The sequence below is a fragment of the Solea solea genome, chromosome 18 (assembly GCF_958295425.1).
Source record: "Solea solea chromosome 18, fSolSol10.1, whole genome shotgun sequence".
Classification (NCBI taxonomy): domain Eukaryota; kingdom Metazoa; phylum Chordata; class Actinopteri; order Pleuronectiformes; family Soleidae; genus Solea; species Solea solea.
In genome coordinates this window covers 24,164,799-24,191,822 of record NC_081151.1, presented here as the reverse complement: position 1 = coordinate 24,191,822, position 27,024 = coordinate 24,164,799, and the positions used below count along the sequence as shown (strand labels likewise).

At 49.7% G+C, this 27,024-nt stretch overlaps 3 protein-coding genes across 6 annotated transcripts in view; all 3 read right to left on the bottom strand.

Annotated features, from left to right (window-relative positions):
- Nucleotides 1-526: 526 nt before the first annotated feature.
- baz1a (bromodomain adjacent to zinc finger domain, 1A) lies at nt 527-18,129 on the bottom strand. 2 transcript variants are annotated; one of them, XM_058615838.1, is made up of 30 exons: nt 17,981-18,129; nt 17,522-17,641; nt 15,531-15,800; nt 14,685-14,831; nt 14,485-14,592; nt 13,980-14,067; nt 12,603-12,725; nt 12,319-12,522; nt 12,100-12,195; nt 11,843-11,981; nt 11,610-11,741; nt 11,080-11,400; nt 10,818-10,983; nt 9,603-9,689; nt 9,426-9,508; nt 9,269-9,351; nt 7,383-7,612; nt 7,089-7,303; nt 6,069-6,199; nt 5,881-5,990; nt 5,666-5,811; nt 4,498-4,569; nt 4,325-4,407; nt 4,074-4,238; nt 3,764-3,990; nt 3,585-3,683; nt 3,349-3,515; nt 3,079-3,266; nt 1,245-1,332; nt 527-1,164 (listed from the first exon to the last, which is right to left on the bottom strand). In XM_058615838.1, exons 2-30 carry the CDS (start codon nt 17,632-17,634, stop codon nt 989-991), a joined length of 4,257 nt encoding a protein of 1,418 aa, XP_058471821.1. In that variant the 5' UTR covers nt 17,635-17,641; nt 17,981-18,129; the 3' UTR covers nt 527-988. The 2 variants fall into 2 exon arrangements, with proteins under 2 accessions (XP_058471821.1, XP_058471822.1); XM_058615839.1 differs by having other exon boundaries at nt 14,485-14,589.
- Nucleotides 18,130-18,509: 380 nt separating this feature from the next.
- On the bottom strand, nt 18,510-21,428 carry zgc:109986 (uncharacterized protein LOC553566 homolog). 3 transcript variants are annotated; one of them, XM_058615842.1, is made up of 8 exons: nt 21,102-21,425; nt 20,590-20,711; nt 20,372-20,510; nt 20,135-20,256; nt 19,809-19,919; nt 19,383-19,489; nt 18,951-19,041; nt 18,510-18,874 (listed from the first exon to the last, which is right to left on the bottom strand). In XM_058615842.1, exons 1-8 carry the CDS (start codon nt 21,196-21,198, stop codon nt 18,758-18,760), a joined length of 906 nt encoding a protein of 301 aa, XP_058471825.1. In that variant the 5' UTR covers nt 21,199-21,425; the 3' UTR covers nt 18,510-18,757. The 3 variants fall into 3 exon arrangements, with proteins under 3 accessions (XP_058471825.1, XP_058471826.1, XP_058471827.1); XM_058615843.1 differs by having other exon boundaries at nt 18,510-18,871; nt 21,102-21,424; XM_058615844.1 differs by lacking the exon at nt 19,809-19,919 and having other exon boundaries at nt 21,102-21,428.
- Nucleotides 21,429-22,095: 667 nt separating this feature from the next.
- Nucleotides 22,096-27,024, bottom strand: part of strn3 (striatin, calmodulin binding protein 3) — a 15,207-nt gene continuing 10,278 nt past the window's right edge. Inside the window, exons 12-16 of the mRNA XM_058615840.1 lie at nt 25,371-25,538; nt 24,757-24,897; nt 24,562-24,669; nt 24,134-24,220; nt 22,096-24,027 (exon numbers count right to left, since the gene is read on the bottom strand). Of these exons, the coding sequence (XP_058471823.1) occupies nt 23,858-24,027; nt 24,134-24,220; nt 24,562-24,669; nt 24,757-24,897; nt 25,371-25,538 (674 nt within the window). The 3' untranslated portion in view covers nt 22,096-23,857. The remainder of the gene's footprint in view (nt 24,028-24,133; nt 24,221-24,561; nt 24,670-24,756; nt 24,898-25,370; nt 25,539-27,024) is intronic.

The window sequence follows — 27,024 nt, the reverse complement described above, 5'->3', positions numbered from 1 at the left end:
AATCTCAGGGAAAAAACTAATTTATTTAACTTTATTTTGAAAAGCAGGTGCAGTCACGTGTCCTTGTTTTAAATAAAATCATTGGATGTAAATAAAATAATAAAATCCGTCTTATACATGAATGATCCTAAATGTGTGTGCGTGTGTGTGTGCTCCTGTATGTGTGTGTGTGCTCCTGTATGTGTGTGTGTGCGCTCCTGTATGTGTGTGTGCTCCTGTATGTGTGTGTGTGAATCAGAATTCTTTTATTATCCTGAAGGAAAATGTTTTGTTAGTGTGTGTGTGTTTTAACGTGGAAACACTTTCATATCAAATGTAAACATGTGTAAAATGTGTCCAAAGTAAAAACGCTTTTAAAATAGTTTTATTAAGTTTCACACAGTGAATCAACACTCACCTGTGTCGGCAGGAAAAGTGACCTTTGAACTCACTGATGACACACCTTTGGTTGAGCTCCTCCCACCTCACATGACTGTGTGTGTGTGTGTGTGTGTGTGTGTGTGTGTGCAAACAGACAAACAGCAGGTGTTTTTATAAAACCTCATTTATTTTTACATCATTAATGAACATCAGAGTCTATCAGTCATAAATAAAGACAAACTGAAACTAAATAAATACAGGCAGGGGGCGCTGCTGCAGTGGCTCCAGTGTAGTTTTGACAGCCTGACCCCGCCCCTCTCACACACACACACATACACACACACACACACACACACACACTCCAAAAGTTAGAACACAAAAGCTAGAAATGCAAAGGTCAAAGGTCAAAAGTCTAAACTGCTCAATAATCAACTTTCTATTCATGAACATTTAATGAGCTCAGTCAACGTCAACAAGAAATAATAACAAAGAAGGTGATGATGTCAGAGGAGTGATGACATCACTTCCTGCTCAGTCACCATGGGTTTGGTCCATGTAGAAAACAGAAGAGACGAAGGACAAGTGTTTCCGACGCCAAGGACAGGTGGCGGCGGGCGTGGGGGCGTGGTCAGTGTCGGGATCGTTTGGCGCTGGGGGCGGAGCTAAGCTCCGACAGGCCCAGCCTCCTGAGTTCAGCGTAGAAGAACTGCTGCAGACGGTTTCCCGCTTTAGCCTCGTTGGTGTGACGAGGGTTGTAGTGGAGACAGTTAGAGAACATGAGCTCCACGTCTGAGATGAAGTCACCTGACACACAGGAAACCACTGTTAGACACGCCCACACACACCTGCTCAACACGTTCACAACACACGACTCCTCCCCTCACCTGCTGACTGATATTCACAGCTGTTCACTCGCTCTCTGATCACACTCAGCGCCATCGGCTTCTTGATGATGTCATAGTAGTCGGGAACCTACACACACACACACACACACACAGTAAGAGAGTGTGTGTGCGTACCTGCGTACCTGCGTACCTGTGTCTCTGTGTGTGTGTGTGTGTGCGCGTACCTGTGTCTCCGTGTGTGTACCTGTGTCTCTGTGTGCGTACCTGTGTCTCTCTGTGTGTGCACCTGTGTCTCTGTGTGTGTGCACCTGTGTCTCTGTACCTGTGTCCTGTGTCTCTGTGTGTGTGTGTACCTCTGTCTGTGTCTCTGTGTGTGTGTGTACCTCTGTCTGTGTCTCCGTGTGTGTGCAACTGTGTCTCTGTGTGTGTTAGTGTGTGTACCTGTGTCTCTGTGTGTGTGTGTGTGTGCGTCTCTGTGTCTCTGTGTGTGTGTGTGCGTCTCTGTGTCTCTGTGTGTGTGTGTGTGTGTACCTGTGTCTGTGTGTGTGTGTCTGTGTGAGTACCTGTGTCTGTGTGTGTGTGTGCGTCTGTGTCTCTGTGTGTGTGTGTGAGTACCTGTGTCTGTGTGTGTGTGTGTCTCTCTGTGTCTGTGTGAGTACCTGTGTCTGTGCGTCTCTGTGCGTCTCTGTGTCTGTGTGTGTGTGTGTGCGTCTCTGTGTCTGTGTGTGTGTGCGTCTCTGTGTCTGTGTGTGTGTGTCTCTCTGTGTCTGTGTGAGTACCTGTGTCTGTGCGTCTCTGTGCGTCTCTGTGTCTGTGTGTGTGTGTGTCTGTGTGAGTACCTGTGTCTGTGTGTGTGTGTGCGTCTGTGTCTCTGTGTCTGTGTGTGTGTGCGTCTCTGTGTCTGTGTGTGTCTCTCTGTGTCTGTGTGAGTACCTGTGTCTGTGCGTCTCTGTGTCTGTGTGTGTGTGTGTGCGTCTCTGTGTCTGTGTGTACCTGTGTCCGTCTCTGTGTCTGTGTGTGTGTGTACCTGTGTCTGTGTGTGTCTGTGTCTGTGTGAGTACCTGTGTGTGTGTGTGTGTCTGTGTGAGTACCTGTGTGTGTGTGTGTGTCTCTCTGTGTCTGTGTGCGTCTCTGTCTGTGTGAGTACCTGTACCTGTGTCTGTGTGCGTCTCTGTGTCTGTGTGTGTGTACCTGTGTCTGTGTGTGTGTGTGTGTACCTGTGTCTGTGTGCGTGTGTGTGTCTGTGTGTGTGTACCTGTGTCTGTGTGCGTGTGTGTGTCTGTGTGTGTGTACCTGTGTCTGTGTGTGTGCGTCTCTGCGTGTGTGTGTGTGTACCTGTGTCTGTGTGCGTCTCTGTGTGTGTGTACCTGTGTCTGTGTGTGCGTCTCTGCGTGTGTGTGTGCGTCTCTGCGTGTGTGTTTGTGTACCTGTGTCTGTGTGTGTGTGTACCTGTGTCTGTGTGCATCTGTGTGTGTCTCTGTGTGTGTGTACCTGTGTCTGTGTGTGTGTGCGTCTCTGTGTGTGTGTACCTGTGTCTGTGTGTGTGTGCGTCTCTGTGTGTGTGTGTGCGTCTCTGTGTGTGTCTGTGTGTGTGTACCTGTGTCTGTGTGTGTGTGTGTGTCTGTGTGCGTCTCTGTGTGTGTGTACCTGTGTCTGTGTGTGTGTGCGTCTCTGTGTGTGTGTGTGCGTCTCTGTGTGTGTCTGTGTGTGTGTACCTGTGTCTGTGTGTGTGTGTGTGTGTCTGTGTGTGTGTCTGTGTGTGTGTGTGTGTCTGTGTGTGTGTCTGTGTGTGTGTGTGTGTCTGTGTGTGTGTCTGTGTGCGTCTCTGTGTGTGTGTACCTGTGTCTGTGTGTGTGTGTCTGTGTGTGTGTACCTGTGTTCTGGACACCAGCTTCATGAAAGGCCAGCTGTCCTCGTGTCTCACCAGCTCCACCGTCAGCTGTTCACAGGCCGACAGCTCGTGGACGCCGTGGCTCCGCCCAGAGGAGCGTCTGGAGGAAGTGGAGGGGGCGGCGGCGGCACTGAGGACGAGTCTGGATGATTTAGAGGGAGGAGCCATTTCTGTGGGAGGATAACAGGTTAACAGGATCATGACACATTAGTGACACATGATATCTCAGGTCAGAGGTCAGAGGTCGCTCACCTGTCAGCGACCTCTTCTGACCAGGTGAGATCCTCGTGCTGCCGTTGGGAGGCGGGGTCTCGAGGCTCAGACGGGCACTGTTCCGGCTCCCTGGGCGGGGCGGAGCTTTGGCGGCTGACATCACAGCAGGCTTGGATGTAGGGGGCGTGGCCTTCTTCCCCAAGGACCTGTGACGGACAGGTGTTAAATCAGGAGTGACTCAGGTGTAAATCAGGAGTGACTGGACAGATTCTAACCTGGAGGCTGACGAGCTCTTCCCCGCTGGAGTGGTGTTGTTTTTGGGTGTGGCCTGTTGATGTTTGCCTTTAGGGGGCGGGGCCTGACTCTTCTTGGTGCTGATGAAGTTCAGAGGACGAGTGAGTGACGCTCAAGTTTGGACAGGACTTTTGATTGGGCTGAATATTTTCACTCTTACCTCACTGACACTTCCTCCTCCTCTTCCTCTGACTCCTCCTCCTCCTCTGACTCCTCCTCCTCCTCCTCTTCTTCTGACTCCTCAGTCTCTTCATCATCCTCCTCGTCAGACTCCTCCTCCTCCTCCAGCTCGTCCTCGTCGACAGAGGAGCGTTGTCGAGACGGGAGTCTGCTGGATCTCTGTTTGGGTCGACAGTCCGGACAGAACCAGTCTCCTTCTGGAACCATCTGACACACACACACACACTCAGAACCAGCGCCGCCCCCTACTGTTCATTGTTGCTATGTAAAAACAATTCAAGTGACTGTACCTTGAGGCGGGGCCTCAGGCAGTGGGTGTGGTGTCCGCGGTCACAGCCGTCACACAGAAGCATGTTGTCAGCGTCTCCTTTACGTCTGCACAGACGACAGCGAGCGTTCAGGACGGAGCGAGACCAGAGGACGCTTCTGTCCAGAGAGGACAGGTGGACAAACACCTGCGCACACACACACACACACACACGGGTTATCACTAACCTGAACCAGAACCACAATTCTCTCTCACACACACACACACACACACCTGGGACAGACTGGAGCAGGACTGCAGAGACTCCCTCCATCGCTCCAACACCGTCTTTGTCACTCGACCATTTTCACTTCCATCTGAGAGACAGACAGACAGACAGACAGAGAGAGGATCAATGACTGTGTTTACAGATGATCAATGTGATCAATCAAGACGATCAGTCTGACCTTCACTGGCCTCGTCATCGTCCTTCTTCTTGTTCTTCTTTGATTTCTGGTCTTTCTTTGAGTCTTCTTCACCTGTGTGTGTGTGTGTGTGTGTGTGTGTGTGAGAGAGAGATCATGTTATCTCATGCAGGATACAGTGACACACAGCGACCACTAGGGGTCCTTGAACGCACCGTGGACGTGCTGTTGCTTGTGTGTTTGGGTTCGTTCATGAGTCTGTTTGATGAGCTGCCATCAGTTACGTCAATAACCAGAGACGTTTATGTTGCTGTATTGTTAATCTGTATTGTTAATCCCTGTTGTTAATCCCTGTTGTTTATATGGAGCTGTAGTTCTGTTGTTATCTGGATGGCTCAGTGTATGTCTGTGTAGTGTAGTGTAGTGTAAACAGCTTGACTCTGCGTGTTATTAACGCTCACATCAGTACAACAGTGTGGTGACGCGACAGCCTCAAACATCCTTACAGTCAGTCATACGTCATACGTGAGCGTGTCGTGTGTTTGACCGCGTGTAACGTTCATATTAAATATCCTGCATGGCCACACTGTTGCCAGGCAACTGTAAGCAGCATACACAGTGTTTATTAATAAAGTCAAGCTACATGTAAACATTTCCTGCTTTAATGAATTTTAGATGATGATGATGTGTGACGTTATTTTCATTTAAAAAGCTCAAGTTACGTTCACTGTTTCATTTACATTGTTTAACCCTTTGAAGAAAAGGAGTGTTAAGAAATCATTTCAGTGAATGACATGAACACACACACACACACACGACTATTTATCTGACTTCATTTACAATGAAACGGAGCGTTAAACTGTCATTTAGCAACTATTCCATTTTGGATTTATTGCGTCAGTCTAAATCTTTTACTCTATATTTTCTTTCTCCTCCAAACTTGTCATGGTGTTGTTCAGTATGTTCAGTCTAAAAAAAGTCCATGAACTACTCAGCAATCAATAAGAGAATTGATAAGGAAGTGGTTTCATAGGCAGAATCGACAATGACATTGATATTGATAAAAACCAATCAATTCCCACCACTAGTGACCACTAGAGGGCCAAAGTAGGAACCATTTTATCTTCCATCACAACCTCCCAGACCTGGTCCAGACCTGGTCCAGACCTGGTCCAGACCTGGTCCAGACCTGGTCCAGACAGAGACTTACCCAGCGGAGCTTTGAGGAAGCGTCTCTCGATGCCTTGCTCGATGCGAGTGAGAGCCAGAGCCAGGACTCGTACAGAGTTGCTGATGACCTGAGGAGTTCCGCTGCCGCTGGTCCCGCTCGCCGCGTCAGACCTGAGCTCCTGGAGTCTGACACACACATGCAGTTAAAGCTCCGCCCACACCTGCCTCAGACAGACCTCACTTCCTGTTTCTTACCTGTCCTTGGCTCTCAGCTGACTCGACTCCGCCTCCGCGTCGTCGTCACAGCACAGCAGCTCGTAGTTTCCCGCCTCCAACGCCGAGCGCCACACGCGTCTGTCCATCACCTGCAGAGACAGAGGGAGGGGGCGGGGTCACCCGAGGGGACGAGGACACACAGGTGAGTGTGGCGACGCCTCTCGTACCTTCAGAGTTCCCAGAGTTCCCTGGTGGATTCTGTCCTCGATGTCCAGCAGCAGGTCTCTCAGTCTGACCTCCATCAGCATCTCTGCTGCTGCACTGCATTCTGGGACAGACCCGGACGACTCAGGGCGGTCTGTACAGACAGCAGCAGAGGTCAGAGGTCAGAGGTCAGGTGTGTTACCTGTGAGTGTGTTCTTGTGTGTACTTGTGAAAACGTCTCAGTCCAAGTTCTGATCCAGTTCTCAAGTCCATGAACAGTGAGGACGGTTCTCAAACCCGGAAGTGTTCACGCTCCGCCCATTTTGACCAAGTATGCATCGGAGGTGACTTAAGTGTACTCGTACATTTGGGCGGAGCATAGCAGCAGATAATAGAAATATAAACCCTCAACAAAGTTTTAACGTCATTTAGAATTCAAACACCTGGTTTGTGTATTTATAGTTTGACGTTGCCAGAGGTGATAAGCTCCGCCTCTACGGACGCTCACTGTATATGTACACTAATATATCCATTTTCCACATTGTATTCAGGGTATATGCAGGATTCAAGCTGTAATCAGCAACACAAACAGTTGTAGTTGTAGTTTGCAGTTAAATCTAAACAACACAGCCATACATAGGAACTCAGGTGAACGTAGCGACAGACAGCTAACAGATGACAGACAGACAGCTGACAGTGTTGATGCACATGGAGGCTCAGGCCACGCCCACGCTTGTTCTCAGCCATCGCTGACATTCATCTCCAAGCAGGAGGCTGCTAACCTACAGTTTCCCACGTCTGGTGATTTCAGATGTAATGTGCAGCGGGAGGAGGAGCATGTTCACTGTGTGTGTGTGTGTGTGTGAGCAGCAGCAGAGGTCAGAGGTCAGGGGTGTGTGTTACCTGTGAGCGTGCAGTGGTGTGTGTGTGTGAGCAGCAGCAGCAGAGGTCAGAGGTCAGGAGTGTGTGTTACCTGTGAGCGTGCAGTGGTGTGTGTGTGTGAGCAGCAGCAGCAGAGGTCAGAGGTCAGGGGTGTGTGTTACCTGTGAGCGTGCAGTGGTGTGTGTGTGTGAGCAGCAGCAGCAGTCTGTCTCTCTCCTGCTGCAGCGCCTCCTTCAGGCCACTCTCTCTGTGACCGCGGGGGTTCAGCGCGTCCATCAGCTGCTCCAGCTCGTCCACTGAGCTGTAGAACGACCAGCGGTTTGGACGATCCACCGGTGGGCCGCAGGTGAAGGGGGGGGCGGGGCTGGAGCCAGTGCTGTACGAGAGAGGAAGTGATGTCATCAGAATGCCGCGTGACCTCTTTATTCCTCAGGAAAGAAAAACAGTGACCCCACCTTCCCTCGGCTGGCTCCTCCTTAATGTCCTCCTTCTCGCACATCTTGGATGTGGCGTGCTGTGGGCGTGGCCGCAGCATGTCCTCCGTCAGGCCGAAGGAGTCGTCCTCCACAAACAGAGCAGGGGTGGAGGGGAGGAGCCAGTAGCGGCGGTAGAGGCGGTCTCTGCCCAGAGGCTGCAGGCAGGTGCAGGCGGCCGCCTTCTGGATCCGCCCCTGCAGCTCTCGCACCTGCGGGGAGGACAAGACACCGCCCACGTCAGAACAGCTGATGTTTGTTTACATAATCACAGCCCCACAGTGTGTGTGTGTGAGAGTGAGTGAGTGTGTGTGTGTGTGTGTGTGTGTGTGTGTGAGTGAGTGAGTGTGAGTGAGTGAGTGTGTGAGTGTGAGTGAGTGAGTGAGTGTGTGTGTGAGTGAGTGAGAGTGAGTGAGTGAGTGAGTGAGAGTGAGTGAGTGTGAGTGAGTGAGTGTGACAGTGAGTGAGTGAGTGTGAGTGAGTGAGTGAGTGTGTGAGTGTGTGAGTGTGTGAGTGAGTGAGTGTGTGAGTGTGTGAGTGTGTGTGTGTGAGTGAGTGAGTGAGTGAGTGAGTGTGAGAGTGAGTGAGTGTGAGAGAGTGTGAGAGTGAGTGAGTGAGTGTGTGTGTGAGTGTGAGAGTGAGTGTAAGAGTGAGTGAGTGTGAGAGTGAGTGAGTGAGTGAGTGTGTGAGTGAGTGTAAGAGTGAGTGTGAGTGAGTGTGAGAGTGAGTGTGAGAGTGAGTGAGTGTGAGTGAGTGTGAGTGAGTGAGTGAGTGTGAGTGAGTGTGTGTGTGAGTGAGTGAGTGAGTGAGTGAGTGAGTGAGTGTGTGTGTGAGTGAGTGTGAGAGTGAGTGAGTGAGTGAGTGTGTGAGTGTGAGAGTGAGTGAGTGAGTGTGACAGTGAGTGAGTGAGTGAGTGTGTGTGAGTGAGTGTGAGTGAGTGAGTGAGTGTGTGAGTGAGTGTGAGAGTGAGTGAGTGAGTGTGACAGTGAGTGAGTGAGTGAGTGTGTGTGAGTGAGTGAGTGAGTGAGTGAGTGTGAGAGTGAGTGAGTGAGTGTGTGAGTGAGTGAGTGAGTGTGACAGTGAGTGAGTGAGTGAGTGAGTGAGTGAGTGTGTGAGTGTGTGAGTGAGTGTGTGTGAGCGAGAGTGAGTGAGTGTGAGAGTGAGTGAGTGAGTGAGTGAGTGTGTGTGTGAGTGAGTGAGAGTGTGTGTGTGAGTGAGTGAGAGTGAGTGAGTGTGACAGTGAGTGAGTGAGTGAGTGTGTGAGTGAGTGTGTGTGAGCGAGAGTGAGTGAGTGTGAGTGAGTGAGTGAGTGTGTGAGTGAGTGAGTGAGAGTGTGTGTGTGAGTGAGTGAGAGTGAGTGAGTGTGAGAGTGAGTGAGTGAGTGAGTGAGTGTGAGAGAGTGAGTGAGTGTGAGAGTGAGTGAGTGAGTGAGTGAGTGAGTGTGACAGTGAGTGAGTGAGTGAGTGTGTGAGTGAGTGTGTGTGAGCGAGAGTGAGTGAGTGTGAGTGAGTGAGTGAGTGTGTGAGTGAGTGAGTGAGAGTGTGTGTGTGACAGTGAGTGAGTGTGAGAGTGAGTGAGTGAGTGAGTGAGTGAGTGTGACAGTGAGTGAGTGTGAGAGTGAGTGAGTGAGTGTGTGAGTGAGTGAGAGTGAGTGAGTGTGACAGTGAGTGAGTGAGTGAGTGTGTGAGTGAGTGTGTGTGAGCGAGAGTGAGTGAGTGTGAGTGAGTGAGTGAGTGTGTGAGTGAGTGAGTGAGAGTGTGTGTGTGAGTGAGTGAGAGTGAGTGAGTGTGAGAGTGAGTGAGTGAGTGAGTGAGTGTGAGAGAGTGAGTGAGTGTGAGAGTGAGTGAGTGAGTGAGTGAGTGAGTGACCTTCTCCTGCTCCGTCTCCTGCTCCTCAGCTGTCAGGCTGCTGCAGATTAGAGATCTGAGGTCAGAGGTCACGGGGTGGGTGACTGGAGGAGAGAGAGAGAGAGAGAGAGCATGACTCAGCAGAAAGAAGACAAGCAAACATGAGTCGTGTGTTTACCTTTAGTCGTCATCATGCTGTTGGACGATGAAGAGTTTTGTTCCTCGTCATCGTCGGTGTGTTGTTGTTGTGCAGCAGTGTCACTGTAGAGAAGTAAACAACAACAACAACAACAACCACGTCACATGACTGAAGCACAACAAACAGCCAGAGAGTGAAGAGGAGGAGGAGTCTCACCTGTGTGTCTGCACCTTCAGCTTCTCCTCCTTCTCCTTCATCCTCATCTCATGCTCCTTCAGACGCTCCTCTTTACGGAGACGCACCCTGAGACACACACACACACACACACACACACACCAGGTTACAGAGTGTGTGTGCGTGTGTGTGTCACCTGTGTGCGGCCTCCTCTCTCTCTCTCTCTCTCTGTGTGTGTGTGTGTGTCACCTGTGTGCGGCCTCCTCTCTCTCTCTCTCTGTGTGTGTGTGTGTGTGTGTGTGTCACCTGTGTGCGGCCTCCTCTCTCTCTCTCTCTGTGTGTGTGTGTGTGTGTGTCACCTGTGTGCGGCCTCCTCTCTCTCTCTCACTCTCTCTCTCTCTGTGTGTGTGTGTGTGTCACCTGTGTGCGGCCTCCTCTCTCTCTCTCACTCTCTGTGTGTGTGTGTGTGTGTGTGTCACCTGTGTGCGGCCTCCTCTCTCTCTCTCTCTCTCTCTCTGTGTGTGTGTGTGTGTGTGTGTGTCACCTGTGTGCGGCCTCCTCTCTCTCTCTCACTCTCTGTGTGTGTGTGTGTGTGTGTGTCACCTGTGTGCGGCCTCCTCTCTCTCTCTCTCTCTCTCTCTCTGTGTGTGTGTGTGTGTCACCTGTGTGCGGCCTCCTCTCTCTCTCTCTCTGTGTGTGTGTGTGTGTGTCACCTGTGTGCGGCCTCCTCTCTCTCTCTCACTCTCTCTCTCTCTGTGTGTGTGTGTGTGTGTCACCTGTGTGCGGCCTCCTCTCTCTCTCTCTCTCTCTCTCTCTCTCTCTCTCTCTCTGTGTGTGTGTGTCACCTGTGTGCGGCCTCCTCTCTCTCTCTCTCTCTCTCTCTCTCTGTGTGTGTGTGTGCGGCGCTCTCTCTCTCTCTCTCTCTCTCTCTCTCTCTCTCTCTGTGTGTGTGTGTCACCTGTGTGCGGCCTCCTCTCTGTGTGTGTGTCACCTGTGTGCGGCCTCCTCTCTGTGTGTGTGTCACCTGTGTGCGGCCTCCTCTCTGTGTGTGTGTGTGTGTGTCACCTGTGTGCGGCCTCCTCTCTCTCTCTCTCTGTGTGTGTGTGTGTGTGTGTCACCTGTGTGCGGCCTCCTCTCTCTCTCTCTCTCTCTCTGTGTGTGTGTGTGTGTGTCACCTGTGTGCGGCCTCCTCTCTGTGTGTGTGTCACCTGTGTGCGGCCTCCTCTCTCTCTCTCTCTGTGTGTGTGTGTGTGTCACCTGTGTGCGGCCTCCTCTCTCTGTCGTCGATGTTGCTCAGCTCTGATCTCTCTCAGTTCTTGTCTTGCCAGCTTCTGCTCGTCCACACTGTCCTCGATGAGGTCTCTGCTGGAGTCGAGTGTGAGCAGCTTCCCCACCAGAGCCTGGAGGATCTTCAGCTTCTCTCCTGAATGACGACGACAACAACACAAGGACTGAGCGTCACTCACTGTTCTACACACACACACACTAAGAGCCAGTGTTGACATGGTTGTGTTGTGACCTGGCGTCAGGTCGTAAACCGCCGTGTTCGACAGCCTCTTCACCAGCGCCGGCTCGGCCAATCGCAGCTCCACGCACGGGTCGTCCATCAGCGTGAACCCGCCCTGTTTCTGGTAGCGCAGCTTGGCGTTGCCATGGTTACAGTCGGCGCCGGACGCCAGGATGTGCAGGCGCAGGATCTCTGAGAGCGTGCAGCTGTCCAGGTCCAGGTCCTTCAGACTGCGGCCCTGATGCAGCTGAGGCCACGCCCCTGCCAACGATGCTACGGCACTCAGCGCCGAGCGAGTCGGGTCAGAGTCGTCCTCTAGAGGCTCAGACAGGTCTGTGCACACGCACACACACACACACACACACGCACGCACACACACACACACACACACACACACACACACACACACACGCACACACACACGCACACACACACACTCAGTTCATTAATGTACAGAACAGGAGTCCTCATGAGAGCAGAAAGATCTATCTGTGTGTGTGTGTCTGTGTGTGTGTGTGTGTCTGTGTGTGTGTGAGAGAGACCTTCGGCCTGGTCCTTGGTCACCTCCTCCTGCTCCTCGTCCAGAGCCTGAAAAATGGCCGTGAGGAAGAAGAAGAGCAGCTCACACAGAGGACCTTCAGGATCAGAACCCACCAGAGCCTCCTCCAGAACCTCTGTGGACACAGACTGGATCAGAACCACACACACACACACACACACACACACACACACACACACACACACACACACACACGAGCAGAAAGCCCGTCCTCACCCAGAGAGACTCCGTCAGGGAACTCGTCCTTCAGATCAAACGCTTCTCCAAACGCTCGCAGGAACTCCAGAACCATCAGAGCTTCTCCAAACAGTCCTGCTGGAAGACGGGTTCTCACAGGAACTGGACTGGGAAGCTCCTGGAAGGAGAAGCATCACACACACACACACACAGAGATCCAGGGTCAGCTGTGTGTGTGTGTGTGTGTGTGTGTGTGTGTGTGTGTGTGTGTGAGAGAGTGAGATGCCTTCACTCACCTTCAGATCTTCACACTCCATGTCTTCTCTGGGTTTGTTCCACAGCTTCAGACGCTCTGCATATTTCTTCTTCTCCTCCTTTAACTTTTCTCTCTCCTGTCAGTTTGTGTAACAGTTGTGTAACAGTTGTGTTTCTGTCACTTTGTGTAACAGTTGTGTAACAGTTGTGTTTCTTCACGTTGAAGTTCACACGTACAAGAACATCATCATCAAACTCACCCTCTCCTTCTCCAGCTTCCTCAGCTCCTTCTCCTCTCTTCTCTTCTGCTTCTCCTCTTCAAACCTCCTCCTCTGCTCCTCCTTCATCTTCTCCTTGTCCTCCCTCTCCCTCCTCTTGGCCTCCTGCACCTCCTCCTTCTCCTTCTTCAGACGCGCTCGCTCCATCTCCTCCCTGTGCTGCAGCAGCTTCAGCTTCTCCTCCGCCTGCAAACATCCCAGATGTTTCCTTCATCCTTCACTCAGAGAAACACTGGAATGTTTCAGCTCATCACCTGACCACTCACCTGACCACACGAGCCACGCCCCCCACCTTTAGAGCCAGGGCTGAAGGGGAGGAGGGGGGGCTCATCAGGGAAGAACTGAGAGAAGGCGTTTTCAGAGAGACGGTACTTCATCACTGTGGACGACTGTGGGACACGAGAGAGACACACACACGAGAGAGAGAGAGAGACACACACCCACGAGAGAGAGACACACACACAAGAGAGACACACACACAAGAGAGAGACACACACACACACAAGAGAGACACACACACGAGAGAGACACACACACGAGAGAGAGAGAGAGACACACACCCACGAGAGAGAGACACACACACAAGAGAGACACACACACAAGAGAGAGACACACACACACAAGAGAGACACACACGAGAGAGAGAGACACACACACAAGAGAGACACACACGAGAGAGAGAGAGACACACGAGAGAGACACACACACACACACACGAGAGAGAGACACACACACGAGAGAGACACGAGAGAGAGAGACACACACACACGAGAGAGACACACACACGACAGAGAGACACACACACACGAGAGAGACACATACACACACACGAGAGAGACACACACACACACACACGAGAGAGAGACACACACACGAGAGAGACACACACACATACGAGAGAGACACACACACAAGAGAGAGACACACACACACGAGAGAGAGACACACGAGAGAGAGACACACACACACACGAGAGAGACACACACACGAGAGAGACACACACACGAGAGAGAGAGAGACACACACCCACGAGAGAGAGACACACACACACAAGAGAGACACACACACAAGAGAGAGACACACACACACAAGAGAGACACACACGAGAGAGAGAGACACACACACAAGAGAGACACACACGAGAGAGAGAGAGACACACGAGAGAGACACACACACACACACGAGAGAGACACGAGAGAGACACACACACACGAGAGAGACACACACGACAGAGAGACACACACACACACGAGAGAGACACATACACACACACGAGAGAGACACACACACACACACGAGAGAGAGACACACACACGAGAGAGACACACACACACATACGAGAGAGACACACACACAAGAGAGAGACACACACACACGAGAGAGAGACACACGAGAGAGAGACACACACACACACACACGAGAGAGACACACACACACACGAGAGAGAGACACACACACACACGAGAGAGAGACACACACACACGAGAGACACACACGAGAGAGAGACACACACACGAGAGAGAGACAGACAGACAGACAGGTCAATCAGGAACAATCATCTTTGTCTGATATTCGTGTTCTTTAAAGAAGACCAACAGAGGGGGCGTGGTCAGCAGCAGTGCATTGTGGGTGGTGGTGGTCACCTTGAGTGTGATGGTTCCGTTGTGAGGTTCACAGTGTTGTTTGAGCAGCAGCTTCAGTCTCTCTCTGGACAGAGACGACTTCCTGCGACTGAGACAGACAAGCGTTCAATATGGAGGCTCCGCCCACCAGACCTGCCCCCTCTCTCCCTTCAAACATTCTTTACATCGTGTGGGACAGGAAACACAAAGTCCAGACCTGAGACCCTTTCAAAATAAAAGTCTAGTCTCAATACAGAAGACCAAAGTAGAGCGGAGACGATGAATAATGGATGAATAATGGACTGTTGAAGCGTCTCCGCAGAACTAATCCATCATTTCCAGGTTTTCTGACATTTATGGAGAAAATAATCTTTGGTTGCAGCTCCAGACCAAAGCACGAGGACATGAACCTGTCCAGGGGACTAAAGGACAGTCTTGTCCCCTGGTTAAAGGGAGACTGCATGAAACTTTGATTCCTCTGCTGTTTGAGATGAAATATCAGTAAGAATGAGGCCACGCCTCTCACCTGATCTGATTGGCTCTGACAGTGAACGTCTGGCTTTGTTCGTCCTTCATCGTCCTCACGGTGTATTTAAAGACAGACGGACTCAGAGGCTTCTTTGTCTTCTTCCTGCTGACACACACACACACACACACACACGTAATTATCGCTGCAGGTTTCCTTTGCCTTGACCTCTGACCTTTGATGCACTTTGACCTACTGACCCGTTGACCTGAGCTGTTGGACTCTGGAGGACAGAGGCGTCTTCATCACTGTCACTGATGACGATGGTGTCACTGTCAGCTGATAGCTTAGCACGACCGTTAGCGCTGGACTGAGGAGAGTGAACCTGAAGAATCTCACACACATGTCTGTGACACACACACACACACACACACATTATAGACGATCAATCACAGTATTGATCACATGAGTCTGTGACACACAGTATTGATCAGAGTATGAATCACAGTATTGATCAGAGTATTAATCACAGTATTGATCAGAGTATTGATCAGAGTATAAATCACAGTATTGATCAGAGTATGAATCACAGTATTGATCAGAGTATAAATCACAGTATTGATCAGAGTATTAATCAGAGTATTAATCACAGTATTGATCACAGTATTGTTCAGAGTATTGATCACAGTATTAATCAGAGTATTAATCACAGTATTGATCAGAGTATAAATCACAGTATTGATCCGAGTATTAATCAGAGTATTAATCACAGTATTAATCAGAGTATTGATCAGAGTATAAATCAGAGTATTGATCAGAGTATAAATCACAGTATTGATCAGAGTATTAATCACAGTATTGATCAGAGTATAAATCACAGTATTGATCAGAGTATTAATCAGAGTATTGATCCGAGTATTAATCAGAGTATTGATCAGAGTATTAATCAGAGTATTGATCAGAGTATAAATCAGAGTATTGATCAGAGTATTAATCACAGTATTGATCAGAGTATTGATCAGAGTATTGATCAGAGTATAAATCACAGTATTGATCAGAGTATTGATCACAGTATTGATCAGAGTATTGATCAGTATCATCAGTACCTGTGTCCGGTCACATCCACAGTCTCTCCAGGGAAGAATCGCTCTTTGATAAACGCGTACACGTCCTCGCACAGTTCCGTCAGCCTGCAGTGACCACTCACAGCCACCAGGTGGAGCAGTGGAACCACCAACGCCTGAGGGAAGTTCTGCAGGTTCTGCTTGGCCCGCCGCTCGCTCTCCACCGCCTCCAGGTACGTCAGGCCCGCTCGCCCCGTCAGAGCACAGCTCCACACCAGACTGTTACATAGGATGGTCCTCTCAAAGAAGTCACTGAGGAGGAGCAGGAGGAGCAGGAGGAGCAGGAGGAACACGTAAAAAAATAAATAAATTACCATCTGGATTCAGAGGTCCACGTGGTCTCATTTGTAAATGACGATTGTTCTGCTGCGTCACAAACACATGAAGTGTTCACCAGACTCCTCCGTAACTAAGTTTAACCTAAACCAGGTTAAACTAGTGTATTTAGTTATCTAGTCAATGTTCTTCAGTGATCCAGGGTTTGTGTAAAGCAGCTGTTTTCAGTGTAACATTAAACTCACTTAGAACCTGAGCCCTGGACCAGGACCTGCTAGTGGAAACACAGCTGAACCGTGCTGTGGCGAGGCGAGGCGGGGCGGGGCCACAACAAACTGTCACTGATAACTCACCGCCCATCTTTTTTTATAGTGAATCAGGCAGTGGGCGGAGCCTCAGACCAGGGTCTTTAAAGGCGACATAGAATGCTTGTATCACACATATATGTTAGTTATGGAGGTCTACTTACATATATTAACTTGTTTTCATGGTCACATATATGTAAGTTATGGAGGTCTACTTGCATATATTAACTTGTTTTCATGGTTAAAAACCTCCTAATCGCTGCAAACGAGCCGATCAAAATATCTCCTCACTGACGCTCTCGTCAGCCACGCTGTTTCAGACCAAAACCACACCCCCAGAACATGGACTGTGTTGTGATTGGCCAGCCAACGAGAGCTTTCCTACTGTCCTGTGATTGGCCAGGTACCTGGAAGTGACGTAATAGATAGGCCAGCTCTCAGATACACAGCTCCCCCTCTGGCACGGTGGATGCTCTGCATCTCAGCAGCTACAACGAGACTAGTTCTTCTTCTTCTTCTGCAGTTGAATGTACGCAACCGGATGTGCCCGGACTAGTGCCCGCACCGGGAGGCGCTACGGTGGTGAGGATTTCTGATGACGACATCAAATTAAGGAAGTGTCGATCCGCTTCGCAGAGCCCAGGAAAACAATACAACACTATTTTCTCAGCAGTGGCTGAACTGTTTGTTCTGAAACTTTAGGGTTTCATAAACGAGGTAATGACGCAGATACACACACAAACGCAGCGTTAATTGGAGCTTCCGGTCTATGTGGCCTTTAACTAAGCATCACACATTTTCACAAGTGGAAACAGTCACAGGTCATTTTAACCACGACAATCATAAACTCACTGTTTGGTTCTTTACTGTTTCTAATCTGTTCTTCATGAGTGTATTATCACAACAACAACAACAACAACCATCATAATAACAGTAATATAATAATACTGGATTTGTGATGTTCTGTGTACAAGTACAACTTCACTACATAGATGATGATATTATATACTTTATACACACTATTACTTTATATAGAAACATAAACAAATAAAGTTTGACCACCTGAGCAGGTGATCACTGATCGATCACGTGATCACACAGCGGCCTCTTTTCACGGAGCTAACGGCTAACAGCCGCTAATCCTCTTTAGCCATCACACTGCTAACATGTGTCGAGTCCACCTGTGACGTCACGCAGGTGTTTTCACCTGTGGGGGTCAGAGGTTGAGGCGTTCACGAGCCCTCGTAACTTTTTTTCTCTTTTTTCCGACTTTTATTGACGCTGTTTGGAAGTTGTAGCGGCTGTCAGTCAAACTTATCTGCCCGCCTCTAACGACTCTTTGCCCGCTCAGCCCATGACCCGGCTCGGTCCGGCTCGGTCCGGGTTACTTACTCGTAGCTCCTGAAGATCTCGTGGGTGATTTTACAGAGAAAAACCTCTTCGTCCGGACGCAGATCCGCGGGAGGTTTCTGCCGCACGAAGGCTTTTCTGTGGAGCAGCGGCATCTTCTCTCTGAGAGCAGGAGCACAAAAAAGGAGGGAAAGTGGGAAACAAAGAGCGACAATAAGACTCGAAAGTCCCGCACAAAACACGGGTGTTCGTCCCGGGACCAGAACCGCGGAGCTGGAGCCACACACACCGAGCAGGAGCCCGGGGGAGCGGAGCCGAGGAGCGGGGATCTTTTGTTAGAGGCGCCGTTAATCTGCGCACATGGAAGCGTGCTCTTCTTCACCGAGTCTGAGCCCGGAAACTGACAACTCCGCCCGCTGTGTGAGGCTCCAGCTGCCGCCACACACCCGCCACACACCCGCCACACACCTGCCACACACCTGCCACACACCTGCCACACACCTGCCACACCGTCCGCACCGAGCTGCCGAACACGGAGCCACAAAACCCGGTTCAAAGTAGAAGCCGGAGAAGTGAGCGGGCTGAGGCTGGAGCTCAGGACCGGCCGCTTGTTGACCAAGTTTTCAGTTACTTCACGGACCGAGTTTAAGGCTCGGAAATGTGAGTTTCATCAACAAAAACAGCGACTTGTGATTCAAACAAAAAATAATACAAATAATCAAAAGTCTCTTCAGTTGAGCATCAAACAATTGAACAGAGATGGAAATAAACGAACCGTTAATATTAGAGTATTATTCGATGATGTAATTATTCCACGGTTTTCAGCTGATTTTAATCATTCATAAATCAAAAAGGCTCAACCCTTTTTTTTGGAAAAAACTTTTCCTGCTTATGAACGGAAGGAGACGGAAGATCAAAGACAACGCAGGGCGCGCGGATCAAAGGCTGCGGCGGCATTAACCAGACATGACTCAGCATTTCAAAGAAATGAGAAAAGTTCTTTCACACTGAAATGATGACGTCATCAGCCTTATGTTCAAACTCAACGAGCTTTATTTGACCACGTGACAGGAACTTGTTTAATGTGTACACACACACGGTCGATGGAAAAGTAATCGGTTTCAAAATGGCCTGAGTTCCCTGAACGCCTCACACCGGCTGACTAGGTGGGCGGGACTTCTCTCCGCAGTGGTTGGTCAACTGTGTCGTCACTCGCTCTTCAGCCAATAACTGTCCTGGATCTCTGGATCATGGTGACGTCAGAGTGTCAGGTTCAGGTCACATGACCTTGTACAGGTGGATCTGTCTGAGGGCGTCAGGGTCCGTGTCTCCGCCCACATAAACGCCATAGTCCACAGGAAGCTCCTCCACCCAGCCGGGAGGCAGCGCCTCCTGCTGGGCAAACTACAGTTCAGTGTCAAAGGTCAAAGGTCACAGGTCACACATGAAATAAAAAAACAAACAAACATACCTGCAGATCCCTGAGAGTCTCCTGTAGACTGGGAACAGTCACCAGGAGAGAAGACGGCTTTATGAAGTTCTGTATGATGAACCTCCACGCTCTGCACACGCACACGCGCACACGCACATGCACACGCACACGCGCACACGCACACAAAAACTGATTTCCAACAGGAAACTAAAGTCTGTAACACACTCACTCTCTCACACCAAACCTCAGAGAGAAAAGCAGTGATTTTAGCTGCAGGGACACAGCAGCTGCTGCTCCTCTGCTGCCTCATGTGGTCACTTTGTGTCACTGAAGTTAAATATTTGAAATGCTGAATTTTACAAAATAAGACATTAGAACTTAGTGATGGAGGCAGCAGTGGATCAGCCACTCTTGTGTGTGTGTGTGCGTGCGTGCGTGTGTGTGTGTGCGTGTGTGTGTGTGTGTCCTCACTTGACTTGCTCTTTGGGTTCCATGAAATACTCAAAGACATTGTTCATAATCAGGACGTCAGCGTTCTGCAGCAGAGTGACCTGTGTACAGATGTCAGCCTGGACAACCTGGATGGACACACAACACAGACACACACACACACACACACACACACAGACACAGACACACACACACAGAGACACGCGCGCACACACACAGAGACACACACACACACAGAGACACGCGCGCACACATACACACACACAGAGACACGCACACACACACACACACACACACACACACACAGACAGACAGACACACACACACAGACAGACAGAGACACACGTGCGCACACACACACAGAGACACAGACACACACAGACGTTTGTTGTTACACTTGTAACTGTGTGTGTGTGTGTGCGTGTGTGTGTGCGTGTGTGTGTGTACCTGGACCCTGTCGTTCAGTCTGTATTTTTCCACCATGTTGTTCTGTAGTCTGACAAACTCTTCACTGAGCTCCACACCGAGCAACAGAGAGGCTGAACTGTACACATAACCCTACACACACACACACAGACACACACACACAGAGACACACACACACAGAGACACACACATGCACGCACGCACGCACACACAGAGACACACACATGCACGCACACACGCGCACACACACACACACACACACCTTGTTTAGATCAGTAGTCTAAAAGAACTTGTGTCTAAAAACAGACGTGTGTATGCGTGCGTGTGTGTGTGTGGTGACCTCTGACCCCATACAGCACAGCTCCCAGTCTGGATCCGACGTCCACCAGGGTGCGACCGCTCAGGTCCGGCAGAACGTTCTGGAACAGGAAGTGAAGCTCGGACACTGAGAAGGAGTGAGAGACGAAGTCTGTGAGAGAGGAGGACACGCCCACATCAGAACCAGAGGACACGCCCACAGCGTCACAATATCGTCTTTAGCATGAAACATGGTAATTATGATGGTGACGCATTGATGACATCACCCAAAGGGGCGGTCCTCTGAGAGCCACAGTGGAGGCAGTAGTTGCGGCTCATGGCTCCGCCCTCACACAGAGCGTCCACCTGATCGTCGTCGTACAGGAACGCGTCTACGTGAACCGTCGGCCGCGGCCGTCGCTGCATCTGAAACACACGCCGCCACCGTCACCACGGTTACCTGAGGACCACATTCTGTGAGATTCCTGTCGTCTCAGGGCGGTACCTTGTGATGGGCGGCGGCCTCGCCGGGTAACATGGCGTCCAGAGGCAGAAGAGCTCTCAGGTCGTCTGCGATACTTTGTAACATCACCTTCCTGTTGTCTAGCAACAGCTCGTCCAGCTCACCTACACACACACAGACACACACACAGACACACACACACATATACAGACACACATATACAGACACACACACACACACCCACCCACACACACACACAGACATACAGACACACACACACACACACCCACACACACACACAGACAGACAGACAGACACACACACACATACAGACAGACAGACACATACACGCACAGACACACAGACACACACGCGCGCGCACACACACACAGACAGACAGACAGACAGACACACACACACACAGTAACATGAGACACGGACAGAGATGACGTGTTGTGACGTCATGCAGCCGCGGGTTTCCTTCCTCTGACACACACACAGCCGCGGGTTTCCTGCCTCTGACGTCACAGTCGTGTCTTGGACCACGTGTTTACCTGAGTGTTGGATCCAGTGGAGAAGTTTGGGGAGTTCTGGTGGATTCACTCTGCTCAGCAGCTTCTTCAGCTCCGACACCGACTCACGCACGTCCATCACGCCGAGAAAGAGGACCTGAGTGCGGGGACAGTCTCTCCTTGTCTCCGCGTGTCTCTGTCTCCGTGTTCTGGAGCTCACACCGCTTAAACAGTCTGTTTAAGGTGGAACCGGATACTTGAATACGTTCATTCATCAAACGACGTGTCTTTTTCGTCACTTTTCGTCTCCCAGTGACACCATTTTAAAACTCATATGACGTAAACGCACGTGAGCGTGAGTGACGTACACGTTCGTGTTTCAAAATCGCAACTCCTCAGACGACCTTAAGAGCGGGTTTTTTGTGTGTGTGTGTGTGTGTGAAAACTTTATTGATTACAACAACCTCACACCACCGACCAGACCATGGACCAGACCCGCGAAAGTAAAAAATAAAACACAGAAAGACGGTTTCTGTGGACTTCGTGTTTGCCGAAAAAAGAGCAGTTCACAGAGGTGTCGGAATGCCTCATGATCTGTTTGTGTACATGTGTTTTATACAGTAAACCTGGAGTGTTGCGTTAATGTTGGGCATAAGTGATTGGGGTTTGGTGTTAGCTTCAGTGCTACGGAGCTCGTCGGCCTCCATTTCCCGCGAGTGGAGCCGAAACGGAACTCTGCTCACAAATCTACTGAAATATAAAAGTACCGCAGCTTTACCGGGTACAAGTACAGAAACATGTCACAACAAAGAGCTTGATTAAAAACACGTTTTCTGCTTGTGAGTTCGGCAAAGATACACTTAAACAATAGTTTGTAGATAGTTAACTGACGTAAACCCTTCAACAATTAATACGTTCATTGTATCCACGTCTTTTATCTTATTGTCTATTCTTATAGATTCTACTTGTTAAGATCTGTACACTCTGTATTTATGTTGTCGTTTCCATGTAAATGAGTGAAGCAGCAGCAGCAGTGTCAACAGTTACACCATTTAATAGTTATTATAGACATTTTATATACATTTCAACTGTTTTTTTTCTATGTGGTACAATCTTTAAAATCTGTTTCATAGTTTGTAAATCAAAAAAAAGAAAATACTTACAAAACTCATCAAACTGATCAGAACTTTGTTTTTTTAACCCTTTTTTGGAAGACTAGAAAAAATACCTTTATTGTATTAATCATGCATTTACACAAACAGAAGTGTTTTAGTTCCACAGAACAAAATAAAAAGACTCGCTTTGACTCTGATTGATCGGGTCACTGTTCACGTAAAAAAACAACCTTAAATTAACTCAAACTAAAGTCGATCACAAAAAAGAAAAACAGCGACAAAACTAAAACAGGGCGGAGCTTCTTTTCTTCCCTCAACATGATAAAACGCTCATGTGATATAAATTAAAAAAAAGAAAAGAAATCACTCAGTGATATGAAGATGAGGAGGAGGAGCTTAAACCAGGACACGGTGGTGCGTTCAGGTGCTCTGTAAACATCTTTGATCAAAAGTCCATAAAAATGGAACTAGAAAACGACAAAAAGTGACACAAAAACACGTCGATGGTTTTTAAAAACACGTTTGTTGTTTCTGTGATTGACTGAGTGAACACACAAATCCTTTGACACGTGAAAGGAACAGTTCAGGCTTTTAGAGGAACTTAGTGTTTGATGACAGGAAACTCAAGTGTGTAAACCGCTCACACACACACACACACACACACGAACCACTGCTGCCTCCATCACTAAGTTCTAATGTCTGATTTTGTCACTTCTTCATTCAGATTTATGACAGTGACACAAAGTGACCACACGAGGCAGCAGAGGAGCAGCAGCTTAAATCACTGATTCTCTCTGGACTTTGGTGTGTGAGAGTGAGTGGTTTACAGACTTCGGTCTGACAGTGAGATAAAGACGTGATCATGTGACGTTGTAGAGTCTTATTTTTCCTTGTGTCACAAAAACCCTGAACTGTCCCTTTAAATACAAACTCTCCAAAAATCGATTTTTCTTTTCTTTTTTTTATCGAAAACAAAGTTGTCATTGTTTTTGTTATTTGTACGTTTTGTCGTCGTCGTCGTGGTGACAGACTGAAGATGATTCTCCTCTTCCTCCTCCACTCTCACGTTTAAAAGGACAGGGGGTGGGGCATAGGTGGGCGGGTTCTGAGGGCAGGACTGGACGGGGGAGGAGCCTGAATCCTCCTCGCTGCCGTTAACGAGACGTTGATTTTTAAAAAATAAAATTTTTATTTATTTATATAAACAAAAGTCAGTCATGCTGAGCGACCTTCACTCCTCGTGTAGGCGGGGCTAAAACACGGGGCTCTTATTGGCCCTCCAGGGGCTGAGGTGGGGACAGCTCGTCAGAGACGGACCATGTGACTATTCTTTAAAAACACTGTAAAAAGTTTTGCTGTGGTAAAATCTGAAAGTCACGCGATCACTTCCTGTGTCGTCTTCCTCCGCGTTAGCGTCCGTCTTTCAGAGACGACGCTGTTTTTCAGCAGCTGCTGTTGCTATGGAAACGGCCCGGACGCCTCAGTGGGCGTGTCCACGGGCCGTCGGACGAGGATTTTTCCTTCAACTCCAGCGCTGACACAAGAGTGGGAGGAGTTTGTGTCGTGTCAGATGTGTAGACAGGGGGGCGGGGCAGAGAGTTGGGCGTGATGTCACAGAACAGGGACACACCCCTCCTCTTCCTCGCGCCCCCCACTTCCTCGGTGGTGTGCCGTCCTCCTCGTCTACACGTAGACCCTGGCGAGGGCGTCGGCTCCGGCCGAGGCGATGAAGGCCTTGGACGGGTGGAACGCCACGTCGTAAATGGCCTCCTCGCTCTTCTTACGGTGAGCCGTGATCTCCTGCACGCACGTTTTACTGTCCAGGTTCCACAGGCGCAGCGAGCAGTCGTGACCTGACGGCGACACGCGGGATGACATGACATCATCAGCAGCAACAGCAACAGCAACAACAACAACAACAACAACAACAACAACAACATCATCATCAGTGAGACTTACTCCCAGACATCAAGTAAATCCCATTAGGATCAACCGCCAAACTGGTGACTGCATCGAGGTGAGCGACCATCGCATGAATGACTTTACCTGCAGGCAGACAGACGGACAGACAGACAGACAGACAGACACGTTGAATCCAGATTCACTGTTTCACGATCAACAGTTCAGTTATGACATGAATCATGAGTAGATGTTGTGGAAGCTCTTATTGTGAAAGGTTTATGAGGAAGTTGAAGATGTTGTAATAATGAAGATGTCCTACTGGTGAGTAGAGTACACAAGTACGGAGTACACAAGTACGGCGTACACAAGTACGGAGTACACAAGTACGGAGTACACAAGTACGGCGTACTCTGAATGAGCCGCTGTGAATATATAAGCAAATGTGTCATGTGACAGTGTAGGGGGCGTGGCCTCTGAGGACTGACCTGACTTGTTGTCGTAGAACTTGATGTGTCGGTCTTCATGAGCACTGATAGTGAGCGGCAGAGTGGGATGACTGACCACTTTGTTTATGTGGTTTGATCCTGGGAGAGCTGTAAACAACAACAACAACAACAACAACAAACATCACAACACATGACACACACTCACACCACTCATCACTCTGTGTGTGTTCTTACTGCCGTCTCCCTGCCCCTTCAGCACCAGTGCATTCTGGGAGGTCTCCAGGTCGTACACCACCACGTCTCCACTGTTAAAGGACGCCACCATGTGGGCGGGGTCACAACCGTTAAAGTCCACTGATGTGGGGATCCCGTGTTCTGCACACACACACACACACACACACACACACACACACACACACACACACACACACACACACACACACACACACACACACACACACACACACACACACACACACTTGAATTCACACTGCCCTCTACAGGTCAAAGTCCTGAATCACAGTTCTGATTTCAAATCTGATCGTTTGATGATTATTTATTAGTTTTGAATAAATGATCATGTGTTGAATGTCTGTCTGTCCGTCTGAGTATCTGTCTGTCTATCTGTCTGTCTGAGTGAGTGTGTATGATGTCTGTCTGAGTATCTGTCTGTCTGTCTGAGCGTCTGTCTGTGTGTGCGTCCTACTGAGTGTGTCTGAGTATCTGTCCGTCTGTCTGAGTATCTGTCTGTCTGTGCGTCTGTCTGTGTGTGCGTCTGTCTGAGTGTGTCTGAGTATCTGTCTGTCTGTCTGAGTATCTGTCTGTCTGTCTGAGTATCTGTCTCTCACCCATGTTAGAGTTCAGAGTGCTGATGCAGGGGTTCTTCTCCGTCGGGTTCCACAGTTTGACGGTTCCGTCTGCAGAGCAGGACAGGAGGAGGTTCTTGATGCCACTGTAGGCCAATCCCCACACAGCATCCGCATGCCCCGCCCACGAGCCAGCGAGAACACTGGGATCTGATTGGACATGAGGAAAGAAGGGAGGAGTCTCACGTTTACAAACAGAATCAAGACTTTTTATTGTCATTGTGAGGACATAATGAAATGTTGCAGTGACACAATAAAATAACAGAAATAACAAAAGACTTCAAACTTAAATAAGACACAACCACAACTACAAAGTGCAGGTTTATGGAGAGTTGAGCAGGGGTGTGTGTGTGTGTGTGTGTGTGTGTGTGTTGGGTGGAGAGAATGGATGTGAGTTGTTTCCACAGCTGTGTGTTGTGTGCTGTCCCTGAGTCTAGTGTGTTTCAGTCTCCTGATGGAAGCGGTACAAACAGTGCATAGATCTGTTGTTATGCGTCTGGCCCTTCTCTGGACTCGGGCGGTGTAAACTGAGTCCAGATCAGGTACACGGCATCCCACAATCCCCTGTGCGGTCCTCACCACCCGGGCTGAGTTCTTCCTGTCCCACACTGTCACGCTGAGACACAGGACGCTCTCGACGGTGGCTCTATAGAGTTTATGAGATGTTGGGAAGAGAGTCCAGACCTCTTCAACTTCCTGAGAAAGAAGAGCCGTTGTTGGGCCTTCTTCACCAGGTGTGAAGGGTTCACAGTCCAGGAGAGGTCAGAGGAAATGTGGATGCTGTCTACATGCTGAGCGGAGCGTGTTCAGTCTTCTGGACCTCCTGTAGTCCACTATGGCCTCCTTGGTCTTGTTGGTGTTTAGGACAAGGTTGTTCCCAGAGCACCACTGGGTCAGGTTCTGGACCTCTCCACTGTAGTGGGTGTCGTCGTTGTTGGAGGTGAGACCCACTATGGTGGTGTCATCTGCAAACTTCACGACCATGTTTGTGGAGTGGATGTCAGAGCAGTGGTGTGTGAAGAGGGTGAAGACGACAGGGCTGAGCACACAGCCTTGTGGCGTGCCAGTGTTGAGGGTTAGTCAAGTTGCTGTTGGTGAGGAAGTCACTGATCCAGGAGCAGAGTGATCTTGACAGACCCAGGGCCAGCATGTCCGGGTCCACAAACAGCATCCTAACATAGGTGTCAGAATGCTGCAGGTGAGCCCGGGCCGTGTCAAGTGATAACGAGACAGCGTCCTCCATAGAACGGTTCTGTCCAGCCCAGGTCCGGGGTCAGAGCGACAGGGCTAATCAAGCGTGTGAAGAAGCGGTTTAAGGTGTCAGGCAGGGTGGGCTCCCGGCTGACCTGCTGGTCGCTTTGTTATAGTCTGTGATGGTCCTGATGCCTTTGCACATACTACGTGGGTTGTTGTCAGAGCAGTGCTCCTCAATGCGCTGCTTGTACCGGTGTTTTGCCAGCTGTTATACGCCAGCGTGTCCTCCGGCCTATACGCTGCACCCCGGGCTTTTAGCAGGTGCCTCACTGTGCTGTCCAAGGCTTCTGGTTAGGAAAAACCCTGATTGTCTTGGTGGGTAGGACAGCATCAGTGCAGAAGTGAACGTAGGACAGCACAGATGAACACTCCCCAGTCTGTG